This window comes from Lepisma saccharinum, chromosome 16 (assembly GCF_977018435.1).
Source record: "Lepisma saccharinum chromosome 16, izLepSacc3.1, whole genome shotgun sequence".
NCBI classification, from domain to species: Eukaryota; Metazoa; Arthropoda; class Insecta; order Zygentoma; family Lepismatidae; genus Lepisma; species Lepisma saccharinum.
The window spans coordinates 11,349,337-11,371,350 of record NC_139244.1 but is presented as its reverse complement, the minus strand read 5'-3'; the positions used below and the strand labels follow the sequence as shown (position 1 = coordinate 11,371,350).

The 22,014-nt window shown below is 39.4% G+C and overlaps 1 protein-coding gene across 1 annotated transcript; it reads left to right on the top strand.

Moving 5' to 3' along the window:
• The first annotated feature begins 12,250 nt into the window (after positions 1–12,250).
• LOC146000156 (uncharacterized) lies at positions 12,251–16,052 on the top strand. The gene is made up of 3 exons (XM_083137496.1): positions 12,251–12,427; positions 13,212–13,590; positions 15,887–16,052. Exons 1-3 carry the CDS (start codon positions 12,251–12,253, stop codon positions 15,979–15,981), a joined length of 651 nt encoding a protein of 216 aa, XP_082993622.1. The 3' UTR covers positions 15,982–16,052.
• Positions 16,053–22,014: the final 5,962 nt, after the last annotated feature.

The following is a 22,014-nucleotide window of genomic DNA, read 5'->3' as shown; positions in this document are numbered from 1 at the left end:
ATATACTAGATGATTGCTTGGAGTTGCCCGGGTATTTATTTATCCCAATCTTCTATTAGACAGGAAAATAATGAATTCTAATTATAGTGTAAAATTAACTTGGAGTTGAACGTCATTGTGAGTGTCACTATTCATCTTAGTGACCCCGAAAACTATGGATTCCACACTAACATCGGTCGTTTTCGATTATTTTTACATGTCACCCTTCTTCCCACCCCTAGGGTTGCCAGGGGTGTCTTACCCCCACAGTATTTCTTTCCAGATTATAAGTGATAGGTGTTGAAATTGCTTGAGGATAGAAATATCGCACCTTCTGTGTAGGCAACCAACTTCGCCGTGCTGTGTTGCAGGAAGCAAAACTTGCAGGATATAACACGAAAATGCCCCACAACAGAATGCTATTTTATGTCCCCTTCCTCCACCCCTAGGGGTGCAGGGGGTGTCTTACCCCCACAGTATTTCTTTCGAGATTGCAAGTGGTACGTGCACCAAGTTTGGTTGAAATCGCTCCAGCCGTTCGAGAGTTATTGCTGAACAAACACACATACATCCATTTTTATTATATACGTAGAATTATGTACGCTACTCCGATAGAAACAGCTATGTACTGTAGACGGTAGGGCAAAAGTATACAAGTCCTTGATCAGCGTAATGTCCGTGTGCTCCAGTTTGGCAGGAGCATTGCGTGAACTCGGGGGTCATACACCTCCGAGTATAAAAGACCGAGGCGCAATGCTCCTGGCTCCTGATAACGTAGTGGTAACGTCGTCGCCTTGTAATCAAGGAATTCTGTGTTCGGTAGAGACACATGGCTCAGGGTTCGCATTCTACTTTAAACTTTAGGTCCAGTCCCGATTAGCCTTTTTGTGCATAAAGGGTATGATATCAGGACCATCGTTATGGGGGCTTGGTGGGCTATATCCCCCAGAAAGAATCTAACCTGTGGAGAATAAAGGTTTAAAGAAGGGCCACAATAGGAAAAGGATATAACGCAACAATGAAATATGAGAAACAACTAAATAAATGCTCTAGATTATAAATATAGAGAACATCAAGACGAATAACTTTTCTTCAGCAAAATTTTGCTCGTTATCGCTTCGCTTTGACCTACAAGCTTTCAATAAACATCATTTCCTAACTATCGTAGCGTTTCTTCGACAAAGAGACAAATGTGTTTGCCGAAAAAGGAAAGAAAAACGTTCAGTGGTATCTAAAAAGTAAGAGCGTAACATGGGCGCCCCAAACGGGGGTTCGAACCTGTCTACCGACCGACCCCTCTGGAAATTAGCTTCGTCCATAAAAATTACAAAAATAAGTTTCTTCTGATAGTCGACAGTAGACGTAAAGTTTACTTACTTGGTAGAATTAACAAAGGAAAACTAAATCGGATCAAAGGCAAAAAAAATTAATCGGGGGTTATTTTAAGGCCCGGTTTCAGTTACCACTTTGTTCTTAGTTACCACATAGTTCTCCACTGTATTTAATTTGAAAATGTTGATTGTTCTTAAAATTTCGGAGGGGCTGTAGCCCCATGAGCCTCCACTCTGCGTACGTCAGTGTCCATGGACCATAGAACTCACCCCTTTCTTTACTCCGATACGTGTAACTGCCTGTGTTGGTCCAGAAGTGACATGACGTCACATTCTTGTGAAGCAAGAACTATTAAGACTAGATAAAGAAGAGAAGGGTCAAGTTAATCCAAAACCCTCATTCGAAGATCAATGCAAAGCTTATTCCAATATAACTATCATTAATACAATCCTTAAAACCTAAGAACTTTATTTACATTCTAATCAACACTACCCTGGTTTGCAATAGTCATACACTTTAGCTCGTCCCAGATACAGCCCTACTACAGAGTGTCCGAAAAGTCACGCAACCCGGTGTTTACGACCGTATAACGGAATAGCGAAACGGAATTAGAAGAAACGCTTTCTGCCAAGAGAATGCCCTGTATATTGGGAAAATTTAGAGAGACAAACATATGTAAGAACATGCATGTTTTAATAACAAATAAGCAAAGTGTTGCCAAAGGCGGAAAAAAAATATTTGCAAATCGTGTGTATTGATGCACAGAACTCACTGAGGTAAATTATTGCAACATTTCACAATTCCAACGAACAATTTGGATGGCCATCTATTGAATTTGACAGAAAAAGAACTTTGACGAAGTTTCAAAAACATTGCAGAAGGGAATAAATGGGCTGTTCCAAAAATCGATGTTTTCACAATATTACGAGGGACACTGGCAACACTGTTGGTGTCACGTGTCACTAACAGACGTGTTTCACCTCAGGCTATCACACTAAGTCACTTTTAACGACAAAGGAGAAAGTTGGTTATTCTCGAACAACTAACTCTAACTAACTAACTCTCTAGCCTTCTTAAACCCGAAGGTTCATGGCTGCAGCAACACAGGCCTTCCATCTGTCCCTATCTTGAGCAAGATCTATATACTCTTTTCCATCCCTACCGATTTCCCTTAGGTCCATCTCAACGTTGTCCCTCCATCTTCGTCTTGGCCTTCCTACAGGTCTCTTACCATCTGGTTTCCCAACAAGAATCCTGTAAACTCCTCTTTCCTCTCCCATTCGTGCCACATGGCCTGCCCACCTAAGTCTTCTTGATTTAATTATTCTAATAATATCTGGACATGAGTACAAATTATGTAGTTCTAAATTATGTAACCTTCTCCACTCACCTGTCTCCTCATCCCTTTTATGTCCAAAGATTTTCCTAAGGATCTTATTTTCAAATACTCTCAATTTATGTTCCTCTTTCAATGTAAGGGACCAAGTTTCACACCCATATAATACTACAGGCAAAATTACTGTTTTGTATATTTTAACTTTTAGTTTCTTAGATATTAAACGAGAACATAAAAGTTTATGAAGAGAGAAGTAACATGCATTTCCTGAATTGAGCCTACTTTTTATTTCCTCTTTAATAGAATTTTCATTTGTTAATATTACTCCTAAGTATTTGAATTTGGAAACTGGTTCAAACGAGTTGTTATCAATAATTAGATTTTGATTATTACCTAACACTTGGTTTCGCCCTGTAAGCATATATTTAGTTTTCTCTTTGTTAACTTCCAAACCTATTTCTTTAGCAGTTTTGAAAAATATTTTAGCATTATTCTTAATTGTATTCACATCATCCCCCAGTAAGTCTACATCATCTGCATATGCTAACAACTGAGTCACACCATTTAATTTTAGTCCTTCTTTAGTTTCTCTTACCTTCCTTACAGCATATTCTAAGGCAAAATTAAAGAGCAATGGAGATAATGCATCTCCTTGTTTTAACCCATCATGAATTGTAAATTTGTCAGACACATTATTACCCACACGAATTTTACTTTCTGTTTCACTGGTGCATATTTTTATCATACTAACAAGCTTCTTAGGTATTCCAAACTCTACTAATATATTATATAATTTATCTCTTTTGACCGAATCATATGCTTTTTTGAAATCAATGAATAGCTGATGGACATTTTGATTATATTCCCACTTTTTTTCAAGTGTCTGTCTGATGTGAAAAATATTCTCGAACATATGCAATAAATTACATACACCTTGTAACCCTGAAATGTGTGTTCAGAAGAACGTGTATCAATTGTCATGTTTTCTCTGCCTTAGGTGGTTGCTGTTTGCCGCGAACGGCATTCCAGATTGTGTCTACTTATGCTGACGTCGTGTGCGTGTTTTTAAAATGCCATATTCTACACAGGAAAGAGTGTTTATTGTTGAAGAATATATCCGAACATCGTCATATTCTTGCGTAAGAGAAGCATTTAGGGATACCCACATTTCAGGGTTGCAAGGTGTATGTAATTTATTGCATATGTTCGAGAATAACCAACATTCTCCTTTGTCGTTAAAAGTGACTTAGTGTGATAGCCTGAGGTGAAACACGTCTGTTAGTGACACGTGACACCAACAGTGTTGCCAGTGTCCCTCGTAATATTGTGAAAACATCGATTTTTGGAACAGCCCATTTATTCCCTTCTGCAATGTTTTTGAAACTTCGTCAAAGTTCTTTTTCTGTCAAATTCAATAGATGGCCATCCAAATTGTTCATTGGAATTGTAAAATGTTGCAATAATTTACCTCGGTGAGTTCTGTGCATTTATACACACGATTTGCAAATATTTTTTTTCCGCCTTTGGCAACACTTTGCTTATTTGTTATTAAAACATGCATGTTCTTACATATGTTTGTCTCTCTAAATTTTCCCAATATACAGGGCATTCTCTTGGCAGAAAGCGTTTCTTCTAATTCCGTTTCGCTATTCCGTTATACGGTCGTAAACACCGGGTTGCGTGACTTTTCGGACACTCTGTACTTTTAAAGATTTTATAACAAATAGTAAGTTTTGGGTTTTTGAAAGATTGTTTTAATTACTACATTGTGAAGTACTTATAATACGATAAAAAGCTTTTAAGGAAATATAGAAAAATGTAATGTCACCGTGGTGTTCAAGTCGCTGCCTACATGTGGCGCTGAAGTGGCAGTTATTGTAGATCTCGCAAGTGTACTGCCATCTTTTCCCGAAAGATTACAATTAATATAGGGTCAATCCATATGAAGTCATACAACATGGTTGCTTGGCCATTTTTTAAAAATTTTATTTTTTGTGTGGTGTGAGCTTCATATGTTGACAGTTCAGAACCACTGTTATTTTATTTTCACTATCACAGATTTGAAGATGGCGGTCATTTTTTTATCATGGCGCGCGTCATTTTCTCCATTCGTAAGCATCAAGCGGCAACTTCTTTATCTCAGCTCTGGTAAGTCCTACGACAATGAGACAAAATCTGTGATGTTAAGCACATTATAGGCTACAATTATATTTCTGTGTAATTTTCTAAATATTATTCCTTCATAATAAATTTTAAGGTCAAAACTGTGTATTTTAATCGCTCAAAATGACATTTTTGGACATTTTTTTTTGGTGGGGAAGGCAGTTTGTTTGACACTTGAATTTTTTGTGCAAGTACCTGTGTACCAATAGTGTTTGCCAAAATTATTTGAAGCTTGAGACTTTATTAATCCTTTTTTTTCTACAGGGTCATAAACATGTACTTTTTGTTAAAAAAAATCCAAGTTCAGGGTTAAATATCTCTGGTGGGCAGTTGTTCAAAAATATGAAATTTGTACACAATACAGTACTTCATGATAAGTAACTTCAGTAAAAATTTTGAGCTTGAGATTCAATTGGTTTAAGAGATACGAAACTCGTGAAAAATTCAATATTTTGCATTAAATATGTTTTGCCTAATTTCATTTCTTATTAACATTTTGTGTTAAAATTTTGCAAACTGTAATTTGGAATGTCAATGAACAACATTACAATCCTGAAATGGATCTACAATAAAATACATATATGAGGGTGTGCTGAAAAGTAAAGCTTCTTATGTTTTTCTCTCCTTTGTTACTTTGTAAACGCATTTTGGATTTTGAGCAACCATACATTGCACTTATAAGACTTTCCTGCTTCTCCATTGAAGGTTTCAAACTTCTATCGCCAGGGGGTGCTGAACTATTGCGAGGCAAATGGCAGCATGTAACCATGCAATGTTGGTGAAGCGCCTGAATTAGCTTTCAGTGATCGAGTTCCTAAACGCAGAAAATGTGTTACAAATTGACATTCATCTAAAGGCATTTTATGGAGATGAATGCGTAGACATGAGTACTGTGCGATCTTGGGCTATTCATGCTCGTAAAAATAATACCCAGCTGAACGTGATTCCGATGACCTTCATCAGTTGCAGTTCGCGGCCTTCCACTCCATTCTCTCACATACGCTGAGAATTCTTGAGCTTGGGATTAAAGTCTCAAGCTTCAAATAATTTTAGTACACACTATTGGTACACAGGTACTTGCACAAAAAAATTCAAGTGTCAAACAAACTGATTCCTCGTAAAACAAAAGTCCAAAAATGTCATTTTGAGCGATTATAATACACAACTTTGACCTTAAAATTTATTATGAAGGAATAATATTTAGAAAATTACACAGAAATATAATTGTAGCCTATAATGTGCTTAACATCACAGATTTTGTCTCATTGTCGTAGGACTTACCAGAGCTGAGATAAGAAAGTTGCCGCTGATGCTTACGAATGGAGAAAATGACGCGCGCCATGATAAAAAAATGCCCGCCATCTTCAAATCTGTGATAGTAAAAATAAAATAACAGTGGTTCTGAACTGTCAACATATGAGGCTCACACCACACAAAAAATAAACTTTTTAAAAAATGGTCAAGCAACCATGTTGTATGACTTCATATGGATTGACCCTATACCATTAGAATAGCCTTAAATTTAAAAAAAACTTCTTTAAGAGTTGGCCTTGTGACCTGAAGCGCTCAACAAATAATGCCACAGCAGAACGTTCTAGGTTCGAGGCCTGGTTCAATAACGACTGTTATTTTTAATTCGTACCTTCATCAGCTTGATGTAATCGTCTTTAAACAAAATCGTCGCGATCAACTTAAGATAAAATTAAAGATACAGGTTTAAAAATAAAGCTACCCCTGCATATTACAACATGCATACGGAGGAGGGGGTAAAGTGGAGGTAGGGACCCCTTCATTCACATTCTCGGCCATCTGCAGAGATGGTGTGATCGGTACCACGCTCTCCACCGCAAGAGGCTGAGTTAACCCCAGAGCCGATCCATGCATATTCGTTGCTCCAACCGAAATCACGCACACCGGGAATCGAACCCGGGTCTGCAAAATAATAGTCAGACACAACAAGACCATCGTGGCAAATTAAAAATATATATGTTCAAAATACCATCGTTACATCTGCTATTGTTAGATCTATTAATAATATACTTTTACTGCTTGTACAACCATGTTCAAGAATGGTAAGAGAACACAAATTGGCTTCAGTCATTGTCAATTGTTTTAATGCCCCATCCTGTGAGATTACACGGAGTGATATTGTACACTCGCCTCACTTAGTACTCCGCAAGTATGTTTCTTTACAGTGTGTATTTGCAGAAGATACAAATCAACCTACAAGTGTATCAATATACGCTGTATAAAACACAACTTATTACTAACTTCGTTGACCCTGTACTAGTAAGGTCCTTGAGGGTAGCCTATGATTTGGTCACTGTTCTGTTTCAAGCAGAACCTCAAGTCACACAAATAAAGTAGATGATTATGATTATGGGAAATTTGAGTGCACATATCTTCGAATTGGACCGTACACCTTCCTTTCCTGTTGGATTAACAAACTTCGTATTATCACTAGATATAGATTCGGAAGAACTACATTGTCTTATGCCGTGTTCGAACCAGTAGTTGCTGTCACCTAGAGCAGTGTTTCTTAACCGCCGGGCAGCGAGACGTTCTCCTGAAGTTTTCGACTTGCAGCCCCAGCTGGCAACCACCTGGGAAAGTGCTGGTGAGAATTCAATGTCACTGCTGAGAGGAGACAAGTCACCTGTGCAGCCACCAAATTTGAATTTTAAAGGTTGGAACATCCTTGAGTTAGAGGCGTGAAGCTACTTGCAGCCCCAGCTGGCAACTGGTGAGAATTTAAAGCAACTGAGAGAGGACTGACTCCCGCGCAGTCTCTAAATTTGAATTTTAACGGTTTGGACTTTCGAGTTACAGGTGCAAGACTGAAGAGACTTTGCAGCCCAAGCTGGCAACCACTTGGAGAAATGACCCTTTTTTGGGTTTCGACTGCGATAACATGGAATGTTTCTGCGACAGTGCTTTTGAGCGATAAAACCATTTAACCGAGGGGCGCCTCCAAATTTGGAGGTTGACGTACGGGCAATTTAGTTTGCGCAGCAATTTTTATTAACAAATATATTGAAGTGGAAATTCTGATTATGAAATTTTTCAGTGTCCGGAATGGAACATTCCAATGAAAGTCAGTACTCGCCAATTAATTTAATGATAGCTATAGACCAGAGGAAAATATAAGATTCCATTAGACCCAGTCATTATCAACTAATTTAAACCAAATTTTATATTTGTCAACAATCCTAGACATAATCGAAATTATACTGTCTATGATTATGCCATAATTTATTTATTAATATGAAATTTCAAGGGTACATATTAATTAACGTATAAAGTAAAAAAAGGAAGGTATTTACGAGTAAAATTGTCGGATTCGTGCCATTGAGCTTTAAAAAAACGAATTTACCGGACAGTAAGCTCACGAAGGTTGAGAACTTATATCGTAGAGCACCGTTCCACCCCCTGAATCCCCGCATTGTTATGGTCCGACTCCGGGAAATATGGAGCGTTCGAGGGCAGAGGTAGACGGCGCCACATGTGCAAGTTTCAATTCGCTGTACTCTTACGTTCGGCAGACAAATTGCATTTTCTCTTTGTAGAGGCAACGTCTACTTAACAGACGATCTACTGAACACATTATATCGATAACATTGTATTCAGAAAACCAGTAATAGATATCAGTGGAAATATAATGATGTTTGGTTGGCTTCTGCCTGCGCAGGTGGGCGATGTTCGAACTGACACCTGGTGGGAAAAGTGACAACTATACTTAACTATTCGGAAACTTTTCGACGGCCTAGGAAAACAACGGGAACACAATGGTGCGCTTGTGGATACGCACACCTTCAACATCGTCGGCCATCTTTGCAGTGTACACTGTTGCCAGTGCGTGACTACTTACATACCACTAAAATGCATGTTACATCACCCCTTGTACAATTTGACATCTTTACACTTATGCTGGTACATAACCATTAAATATTTACAAGAATGTTTACTAGTCTGCCATATTTAATAACATAGATAAAAAGGCTGCATTTTATCATTGGTTTTTATATTATTGTGATTGTCAGAAGATTTCACATCATTATTTGCCTCAGTTTCTGCTTCTTGTACATCATCTAAAGTATGATCAAATGTAGAAATGAATCTTGTTTCTTCTATAAGCAACTGAGAATCTTCATCTCGGTCAGTATATTACTTTCGCAAGGTCTTGTATTAGGCGAATCCAGAAAGTAAGTTTCCCTGGGGTCGTGCACAAAAAGGGAAACATTATTTCATTCAATGATTTATTGCCACAGATACAGAACTTGTCCCGTTACTTGTCAACATAATTCCCGCCGGAAATCAGGGCACTTGTCTTAGCGTGGGACCAACTTCTGTATACCTGCGCCGTAGAAGTCCGCCGCCTGGGCTCCGAACCACTGTGTGACAGCCGTCTGAACCTCTTCGTCGCTGTGAAAATGTTGACCGCACAGGAACTTTTTCAGGTGCAAGAACAGGTGGTAATCACTGGGAGCGAGATCCGGGTTGTAGGATGGATGATCGAACACCTCCCAACCGAACCTGTCCAGAAGGGCTGCAGTGCGCCTAGCTATATGCGGCTTCGTATTGTCGTGCAGCAAGATCACCCCGGCACTGAGCTTACCGCGTCGCTTATTCTGAATGGCTCGTCGCAATGTCCCCAGTGTTTCACAGTAACGGTTAGCGTTCACAGTCTCACCTCTGGGCAGAAACTCGATGAGCAGAATGCCTTGTCTGTCCCAGAACACCGTGCATATCACTTTTCGCGCCGGCACATTCTGTTTGAACTTCGTCCTGCATGGAGATCCACTGTGACGCCAATGCATGGACTGCTGCTTGCTTTTTGGGGTGCTGTATGTAACCCACGTTTCATCCCCTGTGATGATCCGGTTGAGAAAATCGTCATCATCATGGTAACGCTTCAGAAATGTCAGCACCGTGCCCATGCGTTTTCCTTTGTGTTCGGGCGTCAGTTGTTTCGGCACCCACCGGGCACACAATTTCCGGAACAAGAGGCGTTTGGTAACAATGTCGTGGAACAACGACCGAGAAATCTGCGGGAAATGGCTGCTGAGTTCCGTGATCGTGACGCGACGATCCTCCAATATGCGCTGCTGCACCTGATCCACAAGCTCGTCCATAACGGCCGATGGGCGCCCACTGCGCTCGTCGTCATGCACATTTTGCCAGCCTTCAGTAAATGTCCTGCACCAACGACGCACCATCTGCTTGCTCGTGACGTCTGGCCCATACACCTGGCACAGCTGACGACGAATTTCGATCGGCTGTATGTTTTGTGCGTTCAAGAACTTGATTACCGAACGAACCTCTCACGCGGCGGGAGATGGAATAAGAGCCGCCATGTTTCATCAATGCCGCGACGCTACTGTGGACTTTCGGGAGGCGTCTTCTATGACATTCAGTAGCCAGGGCATGCGCCTCTCACGCATGCGCAAAATCGGTTTCAATACGCATGGCCTGCCACCTGTGGGCGACTGGGAAACTTACTTTCTGGAAGCGCCTAATAAATCGCTTGCATTTGTTGAGGAGCTTGAAGAGATCACGTTCGGAGCGATCTTACCACCTGCATTTGAAGCCCAGCAAGCAACAGAGCAGTAGTGGGTGAACCGGTTACGTTGAGAGAGAAAAAGTACTGCATGAAAAGGCGCCATCTTTCTCAGGGATGACTATAATGATTAATTGAATGATTGGGTTTATTTAACTTCGCATTTCTGCAACTTTGGTCTAATATTGAAAATGAGCATGTGATGATACGATGGAATTGATGAAGGGACACTCGCAAAGAACACCCATGCTGGGATTCGAACCCGTTACCGCCATGATTACAATGCTAGCTCTGAGGTCTCCACGTGCACACGAGAGCGTTCTCACACGAATACAGCGGGTTGCCCAGTCCTGGCTTACAGCAACTCTTTATGATTGGGTGTATTAAGAAATCATGTTCCTACTCCACGACTCATTAGGTTGATTGGCTGATTTTGTTATTTTACGTCACATTTCTGCTTATTTTGGCTAATCGCTACGATGAGTAATGATATGACGAATGTGTTAAAAAGGCACTTACAATGAATACTCATGCCAGGTCGGAATTCGAACCCAGAACTCTTGGTGCCGTACCGTACCGTGCTGACTATTCGCCAAGAGGCCGACTCATGAGTATATATATATATATTTTTTTGGTAATGCAGAAACGTTGCATAAGTAGAGAGGAACTTGATTTACACGTAAGTGAATTAATTGCAATGCCTTTGTTAGGGCACTTTTTTTTTTTGCATGTTTTGACCCTTTTTGGAGTAAAGGTCATTTTGTAAACTTTTAAAACAGTTTAAGTCACTTTTCGGTCATTTAAAAGTTATTTTATGCATTATTTTACATTTTGGTGAAAGAAGGAGCATTTTACATGCAAATGTAACCCTTTGAAGGAGAGAGATTCTCGACTCTCGTCTCATTGTCTTCAGCGCAGTTCTGAATGACTGTGTTCGAAGAAACAAATAAATTCTGTGCAGTATTGTTGACACAAGCTGTTGTGTAACAATTCAGCTCAAACAATGTGATTTTCCCCTCTATCAGTAAATATATTGTCCCAAGACGAATTGTTGTTAAAAAAAACAAGGGGTATAAAGTTTTGTGCTCTGTATCGGACATTTTGTCAGGGAAGCAATTTGCACTCTATGGAATTGAAAGTGACTTTTTCCGTGTACAAGGCTGTATTGTCCGAAAACCGACATTCACTTTTGAAAATTTTCATATGATTTTCGTTGTGTACTGCAACTCAGTACGTAAAGTGTAAAAGAAGACAAAAAGTGAACTTTCATACTTGTACTACCATACGCAATGAACATGTGACAGATAATGTAACGTTAATTTGTAATTTGAATTTCTTTTGGTAGTTTGTAAATTTGTTTTACAAATCTTTCAGTATTTCTAGCTCATTTTTCTAAGTTTATAGGGCATTTTCTTGCATGTATTTGGTCATAAATACATTTTTAAAGGTCAATTTCTGGCAATTTTAAGGCCATCAAAATCCTAGTCCTACTCATTATGATCTGAGGTGGTGTAACATTTAACACCAAGACTGGATAAAGAGCTACGTGACTCACTTAACACACACAGAAAAAAATATTTGTAATCACTGAACATATCGTCAACACACCACACTTTGATAATTAATAAGTGCAGATAACTCACCAGCAAACACGGATTTTACCATGAGTGTACGTACAGAAATGATCAACAGCTAATGTGCTGTGTCAGCAGATAATATATTTTGTTTATATCCAGATATTATGCCCCTGAATATCTTATCTAATTCAATCTTCACTATCTTGTTATTGATGCAAAGAACAAAGACACAACGCTGACCTCTGTTATGCATTCGGGAATATGCTCATATAAATATGCCGCCAAGCGGGACAAAAGTTGTCAAAGATGGGTCGTTTGGCTTTGTTGAGTGTGGTCTGCGCCACCACAGCTTTCCTCTACATCCACCAGGTGGTGGGTCATGGGGTGCTGATGGATCCACCAATGAGATCCCTCATGTGGCAGTTCGGCTACGACACACCCCACAATTACAATCCTGGAGGTCTTAACTGTGGCGGATATGACGTAAGTAGTAAGGTTGATGCAGTGGCGGGTTTATCTTGCGTGTATAAGAGCCTGTGCACTGCTTATTTGTATTACGTGTCTTAGGCGAGGCTTGGTTATCTACTAAATCTTCAATCTGTCTCGGTAATGTTTGGAGCAAGACCTCGCATAATGGTAGAGAAGGGAAGAAAGCGAGTGGGCGGTGTAAAGCAGTACAAATGGCTGCTAGCTCCAGTCGACTTTCCCCTCCATGCACTCACTTCTCTAACACCTTCATAGGCCGAGCCCTTCAGTGTCTTACTTGTTTTCGTTCGCTTGCACTAGAGATTCCAAGGATAGAATGTAGATGTCTCTAGTGCTCATTTCAGAAGCAAAGACGACAAATAGACAAACAGACCAACACATCAAGCTCCCATTAGATATTTAATATAAAATCACTAAATTTCGTAGTAGCTTAGTTTGGAAGATATCGAAACTTTAAAAAAAAAAATATTTTTGACCATACTATAGTCAGATGGACAGATCAATTGAAATAATTTCTAACGACTGAAATTACCGTTATCCAATTACAGTTTTGTAGGTCTTCCACTTTAAAAAATTGTAGGTCTTTACCTTTGTTAGTTCCTGAGATACGGACAGCGTATATTGAACATTGGAATCAGTGCATCCCTTCAGAAGGAGACTATTTTGAAAGTCTAATTGAAATTCAACTGAACCAGTAGTCTTAAAATAACACTATTGGGCATGTTTCTTTTTGATACACCCTCGTATATACATTTAAAGCATGTTTTTTTTTTAATTCCAGGCCCAGTGGCAAGATTTCAACGGCGAGTGTGGTGAGTGCGGCGATCCGGTGAACGTGGCCCGCCCTCGGCCCAACGAGAACGGTGGCGAGTATGGGAACGCCATCATCGTGAAGGAGTACAAGGAAGGGCAGGTGATCAATGTCCTTGTTGACCTCTACGCCAACCACGGGGGTTACTTCGAGTTCCGCCTCTGCCCCGTGAACGACCCAAAGAAGCTGGAGGACCAGTCCTGCTTCGACCAGCACCTCCTGAAGACCGTCGATGGTTCAACCCAGTACTGGTCCAACGGCAATGTCGATGGCAACTACACTGTCAGCCTTCAACTGCCAGAGGGCCTGACCTGTAGCCAGTGCGTCTTGCAGTGGTACTGGCGCTGCTGTGAGTGTTTTCATATCAAAGTTCTCTGTTACTATGGTTCTGTATTAACGTGCAATGTTATTTGCACATTGTCCATTCTCTAGTACTTTTGTTGGGGCTGAACCAATACCGCTTTTTGGGTAATGATTTTTAGATTTATTTTCTTTTTGTGCGAGCCATAGGCTATACGCACTACATAGTTTTTATTTTTCTACAATATTTTGTTACATTTAGTTTTATTTTAAGCTGCCTCTTACTCTGTCCCTTGTATACACATTCTTCCCCTCCCTCAACAGTTCTTCTTCCAGTCTTTCTTCCTTCTTCCTCGCCCCACTTCTCTTTTCCTGCACTCTCACCAAAAAACGCATACATTTTACTTTACACACACACTTGCACTATAAAGATGGCTCGTCTGGAGCATGATCACTCATTTCGCTGCCTTCTCTGATATCTTTCCCCCGCCGTTCTCTTACTTCTCTCAGGCATTTCCCCACTTGCTGCCCCGCTTCCTTTATCTTTATTCTGTCTACCACTTCTATCACCTCCCTCCCTGCTAAGTTTTTCATCCATTTGTCCCTTAGGTCACGTGTAGAAGGGCAGTTCAGTAGGATATGCTTGTCCGTCTCCTCCCCTGCTTCGTTTATCTTTCTTAGTTGTTTCCATCCCCCTAATCTGAACCATGCCAGAGCGCGCGCCTCTTTCATTTTTTCCCACAACCTGGATATATTTCGCTTCCCCCATTATCCTAATCTTAGCTGTTCCCTGATTGAGGTGTTTGTTTGGCAGTCTGCTATTATTTCTTGCCTGTCTATGTCCAGTAGCTAACCTGTCTCCGATTTGATTTTCTGTTGAGATGCCCCCCTTCCTCCCTCTTCATGCCCAACCCATTCTGCTATTATATAAGAGATTTTTCACTTCCAGACCTCAGCTGTAAACGTGTTCCTCCCTTGTCTGTATTTCCAAACATTGACCCCTCTGTCAACACTTAGGCTATTTGCCGCAGTCACGCTATACGGGAGAACAGGCCCTTACCATAGATAATATAAACACTTGTCATCGAGGACCAAAATCTCCTTATCTAGGTTAAAAGCTGAGGCTGTAAACGAACACTCAGCACATACAACGACAAAGCAAAACCCTAAGGAGTATTATGCTGGCCGTAGGTTCAGACATCATATCCTCGTCAGCCTGCAACATTGAAGATACTGGGGTGTACTACGTGGATACTACCGATACCCACCGATACCGATGCTTGACTAACTCTCTAGCCTTCTTAAACCCGAAGGTTCATGGCTGCAGCAACACAGGCCTTCCATCTGTCCCTATCTTGAGAAAGATCTATATACTCTTTTCCATCCCTACCGATTTCCTTTAGGTCCATCTCAACATTATCCCTCCATCTTCGACTTGGTCTTCCTGCAGGTATCTTACCATCAGGTTTCCCAACAAGAATCCAGTAAACTCTTCTTTTCTCTCTCATTCGTGCCACATGTCATGCCCATCATTCTAAACATATCTGGACATGAATACAAATTATACCGATGCTTGAGAATTGTAATAATTAAATCAATTGACTTTTATTATTTATCGTAGCTTTTCTGCCTCTTTTGGCTAATCGAGACGACGTATGATGTATGATATGATGAAATTGATGAAGGGACACTCCCAAAGAATACCCATGCTGGGATTCGATGCTTAAAACACGTCCGTGCTAAATGAAAGGTTAACAACCACAGTTGGTTACAATTAAACACACATGAGGTTAACGAACACATTTATTACTGGCAGGGTAGATACATGGGGTTATCAAACATTGAAACGTAACCTAACACACCGTCACCTATTTGCATTTGTGTTGTTCTCCGTCTCATTTCTGCAACGTTTGGCTGATGATGATGATGATGAATAAATTGATGAAGGTACACCTACACAAGAACATCCATGTCGGGACTCGAACCCGCGTCGGTGGCGAGATCGAAAGTCGACCACTAAACGCTCGTCTCGTCATGTCGAGTTCTGTTCCTTGGACTTTTATCCGAATGCGCTGGGGGCAAAAAACTACCTCCTGTTTCTTCTGCCATGATTGCAATAACGAGACCGACGAAGCCCCCTTTCCTCCCCTCTTACAACGCTACAGTACATCTGGTCGCTCTACAGTCCATACGTGAATACGAAAGCACTATTCCACAAATTTGCTAGTTGACAAGTTCTGCTTTAATTCATTATGAAGTCTGCTTAGTTTTACAAGGAATTTGTTGTTTAATGTACATGAATTGTGGAACGTGGTATTTACAATAAGTTTGTCTTTCTCTTTTAGCCAATCGCTATGGTGACTGCAACAACGGAACCATGTCAGGAGGCTGTGGACCGCAGGAAACTTACAGAAACTGTGCCGATATCGCCATTCTTTGAAATATCTTCACTGACAAGGTATTGGAGAAGAAAGACAATTATCATGCTTGAATAAAATATATATATCACTGCATACTTATTTTCTTGTTTCTAAAACCATTCTTGAGTGTTTTACAGGGTGTTCGAAAAGTTAGCCAAATGTTAAAATTGACTGTCTTTCGTTGCGAGACTGGCTTTATACCACGCTTTCGGAGCACTAGACAGGTCGCATAGAACCCGTTGAATGGTTCCCACGGTCACCGGATGTAAATCCGTTGGACTTTCCGTTCCCAGGGCTATCTGAAATCCCGGATGTGCAGTCACTTCTAACGATTCCCTCGAAAGTCAATGGATTCGGAGATCGAGGCAGCTATATTCCCAGATTTATATGCTCACCAACCCGCGATTACGGCTACTGACTTGTGTAGAACTTGATGAAGGACATATTGAACAAATGCTGTGATTTTGCTTATGGATCTGGACTTTCTTGGACACCCTGCAGTACAGTTCAATGTTTTCACAATACAGTTTCCCAGTCTCACAAGATCACAATTACTATACGCGTTCGCATTCGCCTCTTATTGTAAACCAGGATTCGATACGTACAGTGGTATCCGTAAGTATTGCTCAGCAAATTGTCCATGACTATTCTCGTTGGTTTTTATCTTCATCCTACGTATTCTTAAGGACTGTATTTTTATGTATACTGGTTCAGAGGCTGTTTGTATCTTGAAGCTCTCATTGCCAAAAACAAAGGGAGAAAACATGGTGATGGACAATTTGCTTGGTAATACTTATGGATCCCACTGTACGTTCTGTCTTAAATAGCCTATGCGTGTATAAGAAGAACTTAAAAGTTTTCAAATGTTATACCGCCATTCCATCCATTGATCTAACAATATCAAACTTGTTTTTTCCGTTCACAGATGGAAGCACAAGACTGTTACTTTTAGTGAATCACAGAAATCAAATAAAATTAGATAGTTGATGCCTACTTTTATAATTTGGCATTAGTAATAATTCACCCTTGAAATCCAACTATCCTAAATAAAGAATCTCCACGAATAAATTGGAAAAGTTCTGAACTGAAGAAGCCTCATGTAAGCGGATTAGCTGCTAGTACAATTTAGTCAGGCGTAGGAACAGCTGATACTAATTTAGTGCCTTCCGTCTAAGTCTTGAGTTCCGCAATAGCTTATCCACATTTCCAACTGGCCTTAGTGCCTTAGTTTGCCCCAGTACTGAGCTTTGTTAATCCGGCATATATTTTTGTAGAGGGTGTGATGTTTCATTTAAGTCACCCTACAAATTAAATTCCGCCTTCCTCTTGGAGCTTCCAGTCCGACCCAACTGATTTGCCACCAAACGAGGTGATAGCTTATTGGTACGGGTCGCAAGTTGACGACCTAAAAAATCTAAAAAATATATCTATAGAATAACCTTTTTGAAATGACCTAAACATTTTTTTTTAAAAAATTACAATAATAATTTTTGCTCTTAAAACGAAAGTTCTATTTTTTTCATAAAAATTACGAGAGAGTGGTTGAATAATTAGATAAAACCCGTTTTGGTGGTTTATGCTACCGAACAAAATGAAAATATATATACAGTAAAACCTGTCTATCCCGGAACATGATGGTTCCGTGCAAAATTTTCCGTCTTAATAGTTTTCCTTCTTATACAGGGTTGATTTTAAATACAGTATAGAGCGCTGCAGGAAATAATGGAAAGACAGATTTACATTTCGCATTACTTATAATGTAGAGTACTAATGCATGTACGTACATGAATAAAAATTCGATACAGTCGCAATAAGCATAGCAGAGATTACAATTATGTAACTACACAACATGTTGGTACACTTTTTACAGTATTGTAAGAACGTACAGTACGTTCTTATGTATATTTTCGAACCCGGGACCCCTGTCGTCGTAGCGCGATGTGCATAGAGAGAAAGAGAAAGATTGAAAGATGGAATAAGAGAGGTGAAGAAAGATTTAGATAAAAGTGAAGAAAAAATAAAGAAACAAAGAGAGATAACAAGAAAAAATAGAAAGATGGCGAAAGAACAGAGGAGAAATAGACAAAGAAAGGTGGAGAAAGAGGGTAAGAGATGAAAGAAAGAAACGGAATCGTAACAGCTATGAGTATTGTAGCGCATTCTTTCGTATCGACAATGTTACCGATAAGCGAGTGGCAACAGAGGCGTGTTCCACTTACAGTATTGCATTGTTTTCTTGCGAGCGAAAAAATAAAGGAAGAAATTTCCGTCTTACTGAGAATAAAAACATCTCGTTGGTCTTTAAATGGTGTTCCGTTTCCGTGTTCAGGAGGTTTCCGCCTTAAGCAGGTCATTTTCAGGCATAAAATCGGTCCGTTCTGGGGACATTTTTCCGTATTTACAGGTTTCCTTCTTATAGAGGTTCTAGGATATGCAGTTTTTACTGTATATATATATTTTTACTTCAAGGTTATACGTAAAATACAGCGCAAGGTTCTTTTTTTAAAAAATAAGTCATTCACTTGTTTTCATAGTGGACTTTGCAGAATGCAGTAGTCGGGCAACATATCAAAATAGAGTTGTATATTGGCTTGCATCATGTTATGACTTTATTTTATCCTGTGGCTAATTTTTATTTAAAACGACAGATAAAAGCGATACTAGTGGCCAGCAAGGGAACTTCAAAGTAGGCTTGAAACAAAATATCTTAAGTTTGCTGGTGGAAAAATCAATTTACCACAATTAACCCATTGCCAAAGATTTCAGTAAAAAATAATATTGTGCTTTTACATTGACCATATTTTCAATTGATCGCGCACTTGTTATGAAATTTCAATGTGTAAGTTATGCTAGGGAATGCATTTAAAACCGGGGAAAAGCAAAAAGAAACTTAAAAATGATTACCTAAATTGCCTAAATTATTTCAATTCGGTCCAGGAACCTTTTTCCCGGATCAATTTAAATCCGGTCCGAGTTCCGTACCGAAATGAAACAGTACGCAACTTCGGTCCCGTTTCTGGACCTTCCACAACCCTACTTTCGAAATGTTATCTTAGAAAAAGTGCAGGCATTAGATTGTCATTGATTTGGTGTTTTAAGCCCACTGTATCCAGAATATGGTTAATCAGGACTGGACCTACAGTTTAAAGTGGGATCCTAACCACTATGTGCCTCCACCGGGCCTCGAACCCGGGGCTCCTTGATTACAAGGCGACGACTCTACCACTGCGCCATCGGAGGGGCCACTGTAGGCATTAGACAATGAATATTGTCCACTTAACATACTGCTAAAGATGATGCTGGACAACACCAGTTCCTAAGTAACACCAAAAATGGTGTTTCGTTACACCAAGCCTGACTACTCTTGGTGTTACTTTACACTACACTTTTGCCTGCAATGCTCGTTTACCGTCTACAATAATACCCATATAGTTTATGGACAATAAGGAACATTCGCTTGACTAACACAGAACATACTTCTCCAGGGGAGCCCACAGGGGGGGGGGGGTATTATGGCGCAGGTTGCGTCATCGAGATATATATATATGTAAAGATTTTACACCTTAAATGCACCATATTTTACCCATTAGATGAAGAAAAGAAAGTGTTAATCACTATCGAAGATATCAAACTTTTACATATTACGCCTTAATTGACATGTGGGTTCTGGGGGGATTCTGAATTAAATTTTGGGGGGGGACAGTATCCAACTCCAGGTCTTAGTAGAATATGGCGGGTATTTTATTTAGAGGAGGGATGAGTATTAAATTGAGGAGATATCCAATTCTTGTGCATTGCTATTGTCTTAGACTGTTGCGGAAATTCTGGTGTGGAGACTCAGAATTTTTTTTTTTGTTGGAGAAGGCAATGTCCACTCTTCAATATCAACAGTAAGTCTAAAATTGATTGAGTATTAAATTTAAAGGGGGAGATAGAAAGCTCTTGATAAAGTGTTAAATCTTATTGTCAAGGGATTTCTGTAGTGGAGAGAGAGTTCGAACATTAAATTTTGGAGACTGTATTTAGCGATATGGTATCCACATGTTTTTGATCCCGAACGTGCCAAAGGAGAAGCTGGAAAAGACTACGAAAGTATTGACATCCTATTAAGTTAATATTCTTGAAAGCCTGCAAAGAAATGGATGTAAAAATGTTCTTGCTTGCTTTGCTGGCAATCTTCTATTCCTAGGATGCGTGTTTGGCGCTTTAATGAGGTTAATGTCAAGCTTTTATACTATAGCTGCATTGCAAGACAAGCGATATTCTCTATTATGATCAACGATTTTAGGGATAGTCTTGAGTGATGGGCTCCCTGTTTAGGGAGGAGGGGCAGATTAAGTATAGTGTTCTGTAAAGCTAAGAAAAAAGTTACTTTCGGTAGACACGCTGTCGTAATTAAATACTTTGTGTGGATTACGAGATGGTTTGAGGAAGCGAATGATATTATTTTGGGGGGGAGCATGACATGATTTACGGAAGGATGCGCCATTGGCCTTGGAGGGGGGGGATGGACACCCCTGTACTTCTCTACGTAGCTATCTGGAACGACATTCCCACGAGTTTCTTATCTCTAGCTTTGATTGCTGAAGTTATTCAGTGAGAATCACTGCTTTTGTTACTAAATTGCATATTGAAATGCTTGAATAGACCTTGAAAGATAACATCAGATATTGGAATTACAACGTCATCGCCACGCCTAAATCGATAATTGGTTACAATTGAGCGCTCATAATCCAACACGCTATGATACACGTGAGATGTTGAAGTGCTTTCTTTATCGCACCTGCAGTAATTGCGTTCTAAAATATTGGTATAGAGCTGTGAAATAGGAATTTATGTATCATCATTCAGGTCAGGTCATTCAGCATTTGAATAAAGTAACTTCACCAATTTATATTATTTTCATTCGAGTTAGTTTTATAACAGTATATGTAGACCTCGGATTTTACGATTTTAACCTATTTTTTCCTTTGCAACAACTGATGAAGTTTTATAGTGCCTAAAATAACAACCTATTTTGCTTGTTAGAACCTAGGGGAGACCGGGGTAATTAGAACATGGGGTTATTGGAACATGTTAATGTAGAATAATTTAAAACGAAAAGACTGGTGTAATAACATTTCATACCTATGTACCTACACTAAACCTACATGCAGAAAATTTGTTATTGGAATAACTACACAAAAGTAAGTTTTATTTGACTTTCATTATACACCTGCAAAAATGATGTGACGCATGCTTGGTGTTTCTCTGCTTCTGCATATACTGGATGTGAATGAAAGAACCCTTTCAAAATTTTCTTCACCCCTATAATAAAACATAAGGGCACACATCATTTCATGTGAGTTTGGTTGTCTATGGGCAATTTGCCTGGTTTTTATAAGCAAAGTTCTTATTACCCCAAAAATTTCTGCAAATGGGTTATTAGAACATTGCGTAATTTGCTTGATTTCGCTTGGGTATACTAGATTGTACATGTAGCTATTAGAAGTTTTTTCTTTACTACATTGTAGAATGGCCTGTAACCTTTCAAATAAATCATAGAACACTGATTTTCATTCACACATATTTGCTTCACAGCTGGGAAATTGAACTTTATGAAAAAAAGACGTTAACTTGGGATTTTATTTAAACAAGCATTGATAACTCCAGAAGAATTAGAGCTATTGTGTTCAAATTTGCAGGGTAAATGGGACATTTATATATGATGTTCGTATTACCCCAACAGCAATCTAAACCTATTCAGTTGAAATTTCTAACTTATGTTCCATTAACCCCAAATGGGGTAATTGGAACAATTTTATGGTGTCATGACAATTTTTTTTTTTTGGACGAGTATTTGCAATGCAGGTATGGTCATTATTTTTTTCAAAAATATGCAAAAGATGTCCTTTTAAATGGTAGAAATTTTTAAAAAATCCATCAGTAACTTTCTGAGTAATTTACAGTGGAACTTCTACAGGCTGTTTCCTGTTCTAATTACCCCGGTCTCCCCTATTTTAGGTTTCTATGCCTAAATCAAACCTTTTTAAAGGGTTTTTGTATATATTTTA